General features: G+C 51.8%; 1 protein-coding gene across 3 annotated transcripts in view; it reads right to left on the bottom strand.

Moving 5' to 3' along the window:
- The window catches only part of CACNA1E (calcium voltage-gated channel subunit alpha1 E), a 318,744-nt gene that overhangs the window by 206,620 nt on the left and 100,057 nt on the right, over positions 1–12,067 (bottom strand). For all 3 annotated transcript variants that reach the window (XM_074961064.1, XM_074961066.1, XM_074961065.1), the window contains exon 3: positions 9,653–9,918. In XM_074961064.1, coding sequence (XP_074817165.1) covers positions 9,653–9,918 — 266 coding nt within the window. The remainder of the gene's footprint in view (positions 1–9,652; positions 9,919–12,067) is intronic.

The following is a 12,067-nucleotide window of genomic DNA, read 5'->3' as shown; positions in this document are numbered from 1 at the left end:
CAGATCCAAGCCCTGAAGGGGGATTTATGATTCTGATGGCACGCTGATGCAATATGCCCAAATAGCTGGATAGGACATAAATCACACCCTGGCTGAGTGCTGCAGAAAGCCTTCACAGATTCACCTGCAGCGTCTGTGACTTAGTGATCTGAAAGCAGTGAGATCATGCTAGCTTCCCTCCCTGCCTTCCTGCCTACTCCCTCCCTGCCTTCAGAAATGAAATGTGCTGGTAGAAGGGTGGGATTGAGAGGAATGGGGGCTGGGATACATGCAGCATCAAAGAAGCTATGCTAGCATCTGCATAGAGGCTGGACCCATTTAAAAGTCTGCCTTAGAGAAACCAGCTGATAGGGGCAGGAATTCAGTTCCCATGTTTATTAAATCAGGATTTGCTACACTGCCTCACCAATGACCCCCCAGCCCTGCACTCAAGGAACCAATTTCTCCGAGGCTTCTTCTCCGTCTCCATCTTCATTTGATTCTGACTTCCCCCATCAATAGACCCTAATCCAAACCCTGGAGGAAGCACTCCCCTCTGAGATGAGAGGGAATTCAGCCTCCATATTCATTCATTCATTCATTCATTCATTCATTCATCTCTTTGCTCCCAATCCCTTCTTCCTTCTGCTTGTCCACCACCAATCTCCTCTCTCTCCCTCCGCATGATGTGACCCCTGTGAAGGAGCCTTCTCCTCCGCAGCCCCTGTCACTTGAACAGCCTTCCTCTCTCTGACTCCCCAGCGCTCCAGCTAATTCCAAATCACAGCTGAAAGCAATTCTTCTCTTCTCTGCCCCTTCCTGTTAGATGCTGCAAGGTATTCTGGGATACATTTTGCATGAAAGATTCTATTCGCAAAATAAAGCTGTGGTACTGTCCCAAATTCAGCCCAGAGCTTCTCCAAACCCCCACTTCACTAACCCTGCTGGGGCAAGGAAAGGGGACACAAGAAAGTGAAGAACCTTTCTTCAGTGGGTAGGGAAGTTTGTTTCTGTCTTTAGTTCAATGCTCTGAACACTGGAATTTCGATAATGGTCTCATGAACATACTCAGTCTTGTGACATTCATGCCGCTGTCCAGTTCAAGTCTGGTTTAATGCTTGAAAGAAGACTGAATTACTTCTCTAAACCTATCACCCACACACACCAATTGCCATTGGGTACACAAATAGCACTGAAAGTACTCTATGCATATACCTTATATGGCATATATTTATATAATGTGTGTGTGGGGGTATGTGCATTTGATTCATGTCTCCACATGGGGAGGAGCTGCAGGGCTGTCACATGGGTCTGCTGGTCCCTAAGCGACTGCCACATTCACACCACCACCTGACAGCTCTGGCGGCACCACAATTGACGGGCTGTGAGCCACGTGGGCCCAAGCACCACAGGATGTGGCACCCACAAGGGGCTTGATTGGCAGTGCTCCAGGAGTCCCTGGTTGGTCCAGGCACGTTATTAAGCTGGGTGGGAACACTAGGAAGGTGCCTGGGCAACTAGGCGGATCCTAACCTGGCTGCTGAGACAGACCCTGCTCCTTTGCCTTGCTTTGGTTCCTGGCTTCCAACTCCAGCTCTGACCTTTAGTTCCAGACCTACCCACTAGGCATGACTGCCCAAGCCCTGACCATGATACAGATACAAATAATGGGCCAGGCCAACATGCCTGATATGGTCCATTTGTCTCCAGTAACATGCAAGAACTGTGAAGGTGCCTAAATTGAGCAGCTAGGGAGCCCCAGTTGCAGGGAGCCTGTCAGAGCATGGCCAAAAGAAGAGGTATGGCTGATGCGTGCTGCACTCCAGCAATCCTCAATTGGAGCTGTGCCCTCGACAGGGCTGTTACTGCCAATGCAAGCTAAAAAAGCGCAGAGGCTGCTCTAAATTGCAGAGAGCGCCAAAGAAGCTGACAGCAGCCCCCGGCTATTGGGGGAGCACAGATGTGGTGTACAATCACCCTAGCCCCTCCTCCTCATCTCTTCACACTGATGTCTTGCAGCAAAGAGACCTCCATCATACCGGAGGATTGGGGCTATTGAACCTAATTCTCCTTCTTTCATATCAGTGCCATTTAGTTGACTTTAATGAAGTTATTCCTGATTTAGGTCAGTCTATGTTACAGGGGGATCAGACTTAGTATCTGGAAGCATTAAAAAAACATGGTATATGATTCTAAAAGTTCACGCTCTAAATCTACATAAAGGGCCAAATTCAGATCTGTGTAAGTGGGCACAACTCTACTGCCTGCCCCCACCTACATAAGGTTTGAATTTGGCCATTGTAATTTATACATATATACACATATTAATAAGTTGTATGCATGTGGTTTTTACCTGTCATATATGCAGTCATATATGTATACAAATCTTTTTTCTCCACCCAGCCTTGCCCTAACTAGAAACCAAATCTCTCTCTCTCTCTCTCTCTCTCTCTCTCTCTCAAACAAAGAAGAATCACATGTGATTTTGCTGCCTTAACATCAGTTTTTTAACTTTGGTTACCATAGCAATGGGATGCAACTTGGTGTCACCATGACAACAGCTGCCTCTGTTTAAATTCACCATCTGACAGGCAGCCTCTCTCTCTCTCTCTCTCCAGCTGTCAGAAAGATGGACCTGCCATTACACCTACTCCCAAAGCAGGCTTGAAATCTAATGAATGAAAGGCAAAGAAAGCAGCACTGAAAGAACAACAGAAAGATGTCAGAAGGCTCAGAATGTTTCTCCCAGGTAGCATGGTCATGCTACCATCCCAAGGCATATGCCAATGGATTAAGTTACTCCCATTAGGAAATCCCCAGTACTAGCCAGTTTTGTTTCAAACAAGTCCATGCAAAACTTTTACTGCTCTTCTAAAGGCTCCTCTCTGGGCCCTGATCACCTTTAACAGGGCACTGCAGTGCATAAGCTAGCGTGCTGGAATTGTGGCTGGGCACGAGAGACAGGGAACTGCAGTCAGGCACCCCCCACAGCTGGTCCGTGCTAGGTACTAACAGGGCTCTGCTGTGCACTGACAGGGCGCTGTAAGAAGGAAGCGCCTACCGATGGCCCTGGCTGGGCACTGACAGAGAACAGCTGGGCATCAATAGGGCGCTGCATAAGGAAGCTTGCACAGCGGGTCCTCACTGGTCATTGTCACGGCATTGCTAGAGTCCTCACTGGGTCCAGACAGAGTAATGCAAGGAAGATCCTCAGAGATCTCCACTGCTTTGTACACCTGTGCAAAGTGACTGCATAATGGGGGCAAAGGGTGCAAATGACCTCACAGGATGCAAGGCAGTGGAGAATGTGGCCCCCGCTATCTGGGATCTCAATGGGTACTGTTGCAAAGTGGTTGTCACAAGACAACCTCTGCCACAGGAACTTTTGATGCAGATGACATCAGAGCGAGTGCAGTAGAGAAGATGTAATGAAGGTGAAGGGAGAGAAAGAAATGTTGTCAGGAGGCCAGCAACAAGCCAGCTTAGCCCTGCACGTTTGGGCCATTGTGTGAATTCCTCCAGTTAAGCAGGATGATTATGATACACACACTGCCACTAAGTCATTACACCCAGCACAGCGGCAGGTGGTTCCTGAGTCGAACAGGGTTAACTAGCACTTTCTGAGGTTTTAGACAACCACAATCAACACAACTGTCCTTCATCTGAACAATCTAATACGTCTCAATGAGGCTCCTTTCTGGCGTTGTTGGTTTTCAGTGGGCAGTGCCAATGCTGCCAGCAAACAGGAATGCATCCTCAGTCTGTGTATCAGTGATGTGAGCAGAAAATTAAACCATGTGCATCTCCTACAGAACAAAATCCACAGACTAATTCCAATTCCAGTCTAGTGGAGGGACAGCTAGGCTGCTATGTCCAAAACTTAGCTCTGGACTTTCTGTCCCTGGTTCAGAAGGCAGTACTAATGGAAATGCAACTGGGATGTATTTGAATTACAGCTATCTTGTAAATTACAACTATGTGGAAATTCACCGCCATTCTGTCCCAGACTGGCACAGGGTTCCTGGGGGGAGGGGTTTGAATTAAGCGATTGCTGCATAGAGGGTTCTGGCCTTGATTAGCATAGGGATGTTGGAGAAGAGAGAGTCAGCTGCAAGTCTCAAGGAAGGCCATTCTCCCCCTCAGTGTGGATGGATAAATATTAACAAGGGGATACATACAAGCATCAAGGGGACCCTGTGCCCCCTGTTGTTTATTGAATTAACAGGGATTCCAGGAGAGAAGCAGAAAGGGGACTGGAACCAGGGACCAGCAGATCACACACAAAGAGATTCTGTTTCTCTCTTGGGATAAGATACCTGCAGAAAAAGTGCCCACTATTTATCGCACAGGTGTCCAGACAAGCTGAGGGTGGAGGATGAGGCAGAAGAGAATAAATTCTCTTCTTATTCATACCCATCGGTTTGGTCTCTCTTTCAGAGAAGTATGGCAGAAGAAAGACGGCTATCAAAACAGGAGATTTCTACAGCTGTCTTTCCTCTACCATAAGGACCTCACTGAAGCCAATGGGACAACTCACATGCTTAAAGTTTAAGCACATGCTCAACTGCTTTGCTGGATCAGGGCCAGAGTGCTTAGAACCTTGCAGAATCAAGCCCCTAGGTAGCAACACGGGGGTTAAAAAATAAAATACCAGGATATTTCTCCAGCGGACCCTCTGCAGTAGCTCTCATGCACCTCCAGATCAGCCCAACAGCTTTGCATGTCAGCATTCACCAAGAAACCCTCGGAAAGCCTGCATGGCCAATGCATAATTCATGAAGATGCACAGGAGTCAGTCCTTGGGAAAAGGAGCCATAATCATAACACAGCTTTTGGTTGCTTTTCCCTCCCACTTTCTTTTTTCGGAGGTGGGAGTTGGTCGAGTTGTGGTCAAACCTGATTAACAGAAGATGAATTGAGCAGATATTGATAAGCTGCTTCCCATCTCACACTAACTGAATTGTAGTTCTCCAGGCAGCCAGGCAAATGAAATAAAAACAGGAGGTCTGGGCATTGACAGCTGCTCCCCTGACAGAACAAGTGCAGTCAAGGGAGCAGAAATGGGGCTTTGTTTTTAACAGATGTAATTCAATTTTCATTTGAATTTTTAAAATGACTTAAGAAAAACAATTCTAATGCTCCTCCAGCTAAAATACAACCAGCTCCTGTTCAGTATTTTGCACACTAACAGCAAAAAAGGGGCAATTCCACCTGAACTAATAAATCTGGTTTTCAGTTTTGTATGACTGAGGATTGGATCCCCCACAAGAAAAGAAAGCCCTTGTCTCATATTTCTCTTTCTTCCTCCTTATGTATCATCCCTGTTTACACTGAAAAGCGAAACTGAAGAGGCTGCTGGTTATAATTACACATTTACCCAGCAGATATATAGGCCTGAATCACCAGTTCCCGGTTATTTTTATCCCTATTACCTAGTCAACTGGATTTTGATAAAGAAGGCACCTCTCCTCCCCCCACCTTCCTGATCCAAGTTGGTTTTCCTCTGTGTTATCCCCATGATAACCAGCACCAATCACCGCTGAAAATAGCTAGCCTCCTACCTTGGGCAAGTCACCCTCTCATTTACAGTGGTCAAGATCTAATACTCTCCTCCATCAACTAGTTTGATTGCAAGCTCAGAGGCGGTTCTGGGATTCAAACAGCAGGCTTTGCTGTAGAGTGTGGAGACACTCACACAACTGTTTGAAGTCAGTAGCACTGGTTAAAGGCACTATCCCTTTTAACTGATTGCACCAGTGTACAATTACAAGGAGAAAATAACAAATATTTTACATTATCTGATAATAGTATGCAATTACCATGCCCCCTCATTATAAGCTTAGCCCTGTCCTAAATTATTGCACTTTGAGCTCTCACTCCACTGAAGTGCAATATAAACTGTCCTGTCATTCCAGACATTTTGCCACAGCACAAGATGATGGTACTTCCATGCTGTCTAAAACAGAAGGATCACAGTATTATGCTGACAGATTGAAAAGATTAAATGTTCACAGCATTGGCGCTTTGCCTCTAACCGCATTTCAGTTTTCATTCTCAGTGCATATTCCACTCTGTCCAAGACACACATTTGTTGTACAAGGTTACTGTCAAAAAACCCCGTCAACGTAAGAAATAGCAGAAGCTACCAGGTAATGTGCTGAAGAACAGCATGAATGCTTTCAGGTCGATGAGTTCCCTGGAAAGAGGAGACCTTCATTTGTTCCATCTGTTCAATGGACAAGTGATCAGAAGGAGACCAGGATTCCAATATTTAAATTAGAACTGTGCCTACTATTTGCACGGGAATGTAACATTTACTTTGACAAATGTAACTAAAAGCTAAACTACTGTCATGCTTTGTAAATTCTTGGGAAGAATAATGTGTGTGGGGAGGTTAAGTATAGTGCGAAAGTACTATGAATATAAGCTGTATGGGGCAGAGACTGTTTTTATATTATGTATGTGTACAGCACCTAATACAAGGGGACCCACTTGGGGATTCCAGCCATCAGCAGCATACAAACAAATGATGATAAAGCAAATTAATTAACTCCTCCCTCCATCTCACAAAACAAAGCTTATGAATAATTTGGCATGTTTTGGAAAATGAGGCTTATTCATCTAAGAAATGGCATGCGGTGACCCAAAGAAATTTGCACAGATGTTCCTGGGCTCTAGATATCTCTTGATGCTTGTGATCAGACACCTCAGCCCAGACTGCAGAGATGAGTAATACATTATATGGATAGTTAGGAGAATGAGATTTAAACCTGTCATAAAGCATCTGAAGTATTTAATAGACTTAAGCAGCTCCTTCAATAACAAAAAGCCCTTTCATTTGCCTTAACTACCTTGTGTGCACCGCCAATGGCCTAACATCTTTCATCATGTCACTCAGGGGGATTGGCCCCACTTCAGCAAAGCACTTGAGCATGTGCTTAAGAGTTTTGCTGAATTGGGGCCTCGGTGTTAACAGGACTATTTTCTTGGCATATTTTTGTTCAATCAGTCCCTCTAGCCTCCTTTTATATTCTAGCCTTTCTAAAAACAGCCCTTTGCAGTGGATGAAGGGAATTTTCATTTGGTACCAGGGCAAGTTCCTTTACATCCTAGCAAGCAGTCGTCAGCTCCCTCAAGCAAGCCAAGTAGTGTGTCCGGGAAGAAAAGTAATGGCTGAAACTATGGATATTTGTCACTGCAAGTGCAAAATACAGGGCAGAGTTAAAAAGTGAACATGGCCAGCTCTAAGCTTGTCAGCCTGGCTCCCTTCTGCACCGAGGAGGCTATGAAGAGAGCAGTGTGAAAGCAACCCATCTACTACATCCTACTGCAAAATTTCCAGGGTGCCCTGCATCCCACACAACCCTACACAAAAATCTTCCTTCTCCAATACATTGGACAGCAAGCGATGCAGGGTGAGCCCAGGGGTTCCATTGTGCTGCCAACACTTTACAGAGGGCGTCCTTCCTGGCACACGGCTGACCACGAAGAGGGAACTGTCCTGGCTGAAGCATCAGCAGGAGCTGTACCCGTGCCCTGGCCAGAATCTCCCGGCGAGCGCCACACAGTGCCTATAGGAACGCCGCGCGCTGGGGAGCTGTCTATGGTGCTGAACGCGTGCGTTGGAGAAGGGCTGTTGAGCTGGGTGGAGACTGGGCTGCTGTCTAGGAGGGAGGGGGAGAGCTCTGCGGCGGTACTAGGAGCTCCCTGCGGGTACACACGAAAGGAGAGGAGAGCTCTCTGAGCCAGTGCCCGGCGCTGGACACAAGGGAGGGGCTCCTGGGGTAACCCCAGGCAGAGTTCTCGGCAGTGTTGGATACCACAGAGCTGTCAGAGAGGCTGTAAGGGGGGCGTCCTTCAGAACAGGGGCCGCCAGCAGCTCGGGAGCTCTGCACGGGGCTGAGCAGTGGGGGCATGGGGAGCACCCACAGAACAGCAGCTGGGGGGGTGAAGCCAGGGAAGGGGATGGCTGAGGAGGGGGAACAGCAATACCCACCCTGGTTGGGGAGAAGCTGGACAGCAGTGCACAAGCTTCTTGAGGCCCTGAACCCACCCAAGGGATTTGCACTCCCCTACCCATGGGCGCCAGGTTTGTATAATTTTTGCTGGTGCCCATAATGGGTCCAAGCAGAGCCAGGACTGACCGGCCCTGCCCCCGCACTTTAGGGGGGCCCACGCTTCAGAGGGATGCGGGGTCTAGGGCAGCCTGAGGGGTCAGTGGGGGGCCTGGCGCCACCAGCAGCAAGCGACCCAGCCCCAGCCCACCCCACTCCACCGGCTCCTGGCATCGCTCGGGGGAGGGGGTGGAAGCCGGAAAGAGATAGGGCAGGGGCTTGGGGGAAGGGGTGGAATGGGGGAAGAGGCAGGGCGGGAGCTTGGGGAAAGGGATGGAGTGGGGGCAGGGCAGAGCAGGGCAGGTCAGCACCAGGCCCCCCACTGCTGCCTGTGCCAGGCCCCCTGTTTACCCCCAGGCTGCCCTGGATCCCAAGTACCCTGAAGCTTGGGGCTCCCCAAAGCACGGAGCCCTGGGCGCTTGCCCCACCTGTCTTATGGATGGGATGGCTTTGATTAAATATAAGCTCAAACATTGGTGGAGCCGGGCCCATGTTCCTGAATATTGGTGGAGCAGGGGCACCACGGGCCCATATAACTCACCACCTAAGATTAGGCAGCCGACCTCAGCTCTGGTACTCAAGCCCCATAGAGGCGGGGGGAGTGGAGGAGGCCTCCTCCAGAAATTTTCAGCATCTCACTCTGTCACAAGTGGCAGCCACCTAGTTTCTTGTGCACCCTGGGCCGTTGGGTGCCAAAACAGTGTAGCCATCCCTTAGCAGTTCCAGCACAGCACTGAAAAAGGCAGAGTTTTCCTGTGTGTCTCAGTGGGGGCCTGGGGAGGGCATGGGAGCCCCTGGGAGAGAGATAAAACGAAGGATTTATTAGAAGGCAACATACCAAGAAGCAGAGTCCTGCAGAATCAAGGAGGGGTCTGTTCCCATAAAGAGAAACACAGAATCCACTCTCCACAATGCCTCCTCCATTCCAGCAAGTAACAAAGAGCAAAAGGATTTCAAGACCTTTGAGGCTTGGGGAGAAGGAGGGAAGAGTCATCAGTGAGCTAAGGGGGACCCCTGTTAAGTTTCTCTGCGTGTCTACAGAGTCGGAGGAGACGCTGAGGAGCTGAGCTGTGAGTTGGTTGTAGGTCCGAACTCGGACACACACACACACACCCGCACCCAAGCTTCCTCGCCAGACATGACCCCATGGGTGATCCAAAACTGAGTCTCTGGAGTCAGTTGCAGGGACCAATTTGATTCTAGCCCAGAGTTCTTAAGTCAACTAACTGGAGCCTTTATTCCCGACGAGACAACACACTCAGCTTCCGCTCTCCCTGCCAAGCCCAGGAAAGGGGAGAAAGAGACAGCCTGGAAACCGAAATTAATGCAAGCCTGGGGGGGACAGGGGGTGGAGAGGAGCGCACCCGATTACCCCAGGCACTCTGCCTCCATGTGCCAAAGATTCTGGACTGAAAGCAGAAGGCAGGCGCTTACCTTAGACACACTGCTGCGTGCCTGCCAGCTAATGCAACTCACATGTGGTGTGGAATTGCACCGATGCAAATCCGGGCACGAGAAGCAAGGGGTTTCCCCAGGGCAATGAGGGGGGAAAGGATATGGCCAGTCGATGAGCTTCTTGGCGTATTTCCTGACCATGTTATCTTCCCCAAAGAGGAAGAGGGATCTGTTGACTGTGAAGCAGTTCTGTCGGACTGGGATGGGGTTGTACAGAGCCATAGTCCTTGCCCTCTGCGCTTTGGTTTGCTTGAAGGCTCCCGGGGTCGCTCCGGAAGGCGCGGGGGGTCCCTGGCGGATCCTGTTCTGCTCAGAGCCCGCATCTCCGGGTCCCAGGCGGCCAGCCACCGCCTCCCCAAAGCGAGCCATCCTGGAAGAAAACAGAGAGGCGATCCAATCAAGGCACCCACCAACTACCAAGCAACAGAGCCGGAGGAGGGGGAAGGGGGGTGAAGCGGTCCCAGTCGGCAAGCCCCCGCTCTGAGCTGCTCAGTCTAATGGCCAGCGCTCTGGGTCTCCTCCATTCCTCGCCTTTCAACACCAACCCCGACGCATGCTTTAGATCTGGCCGCCCGCGAGACAGAGCTGTTCTCCCGACCGCCCCGCCGCCTGGGCAGGGAGCAGGCAGGCTGCAGGCAGACGGCTGTCCCGGAGGGTAACAGCTTGCGGAGCTGGGGGGGAAGCGGCGGAGAGGCTGAGTCCCTTGGCGCAGCCCCTAGGCAGCATCCGCGCGCTCCACCCCGGAGCCGGGGGTTAAACCAGGCGCAGCATCGTCTCGGGTCTTTGTTGCAAACCAAAAGGCCAGGTCCGATCCCCGGCTGCCGCCTTTAACCCCGCGCAGGAGCCGCTCCAGAGCCCCCTCCGCTCCGGCCGCTCAGAGCCTCCGCGCCTCCAAGCCTTGCCATCGGGCCATGCAGCCGGGCGGCGCGAGCAACAGGGCGCGGGGAGCACAGGCGGCAGGCCGGCCCCGCTAGAGCCCAGCGCTGAACTTCCTCGCCAGGGGCTCCATCTTCCGCCTCAGCCTCCCAGCGGCTCTCTGGCGCGCGTGGAGCAAGGCGCACCCCCCAGTCCCGCCCCGGCGCAGGGCGGGGGTATGCAGCGACCGGGGCCGGCGAGGAAGCTGCGGCGGCTCCGCAGCCCCGCGTCCGTTAGCGCTCGGGGAGCCAATGGCAAAAATCCACCCGGCGCCTTTCTTTGGGCGAGCGAGAAGCCGCGGGAAGGAGGCGCGGGGGGGGGGGGGCGCTCTGGAGGGAACAAAGAAGCGAAGTGGAGTCCGCTCCAGGGAGCTGCTGCCTGGCTGGCTCACGCTACTCTCCCTTCTCCCCGAAGGGCCACGTGGGGAGACCCCTCCCTGGCCAGGCAGCCCCCAAGCGCTGAGCCCGGGCAGGGATTTAAAGCAGCCCCCCCACACCACACACATACCGCCCTTGGCGCCACAGCCCCTCTGCCCGCTCCGGGGAACCTGCCGGCTGCCCAGCAAAGCGGCCCCGGAGCCCGCAGCACGCGCCCCGCGCAAGGAGCCGCCCCTCCTCTGCCTGGCCGCCCGGGCTCCCGGCACGGGCCTGGTGGGCACCAGCTCACCCGCCGCGCCGGAGGGGGCCGGGCGGGTTTGGCTGCTGCTAGCTGAGGCTCTGCGCTCTAAGCCTTGCGCGCCCCTAGCGCCGGCGCGAGCCAAAGCCGGGTGCCCTCTGTCCCTGGCTGCCTTGGATGGGCTCTAGCTCCGGCCCCCGCTCCACGGGATCCCATTGCCACCCTTCACTTCAGCCAGCCAGCGCCAGATGTGCCAACCCTGCCTCTAGCACCCTCCCAGCAACGAGGGGGGTCACTGGGGCCAGCACCTGGCCACTGACCTCCAGTGCTTCAGTTAGTGGGTACCAAGGAGGGTGAGCAGACCTCCCCAGATTAGGGACTTTGTCTTGTATACATAACTATCCCCCCACACAAGAAGTGTTCCGATTTTTCACACTTACGATCCCGTCACCTCCTGCCCAGCTTTGGAAACCTTAGCCTCCTTTCCAGAGGCGCTGAGCCCCCAGGACTCCAGCCAGCACCAAAAGCTATCACCAGTGTACAGCATCTCTGAAAAACCAGACCCAGGTGTCTGGAGTTGGTCACCCAAAAGCAGAGGCCCACCCAAGTCAGGGGCTGCTCCTGAAAACATTGTTTTAATGCTCTCTATCAGTGGCCCCCAATCCACCAGAAGCCCCACTGAGCCCACTTCCAGATGTGGTCTTTAAAGCTTAAATTATAGATTCATTAAGGCTGGAGCTAATTCCAGGGTATGGTTGGACAGCGCTGGGCACAGTGGGCCCCAAAGTGCTACTGTCATAAATAATAAACCACAACACCTGAGTTTTATTTTTAAGCAGAATGACCACCCCTGCTAGAAAGCAAGCTCGGTTTGGTAGGGGGTACAGAGAAGAACCTTAGAGCACAGGCCTGCTTCAGAAGGCAGAGTGAAACTGGGGTTTTTTAAAAAAGGGGGTGGTTGGGTTTATTTCAAACCCAAACAGCTGGTA

Source organism: Natator depressus, chromosome 8, assembly GCF_965152275.1.
Source record: "Natator depressus isolate rNatDep1 chromosome 8, rNatDep2.hap1, whole genome shotgun sequence".
NCBI classification, from domain to species: Eukaryota; Metazoa; Chordata; order Testudines; family Cheloniidae; genus Natator; species Natator depressus.
Note: the sequence above shows the minus strand (reverse complement) of the source record. Positions and strands in the feature narration are given on the sequence as shown.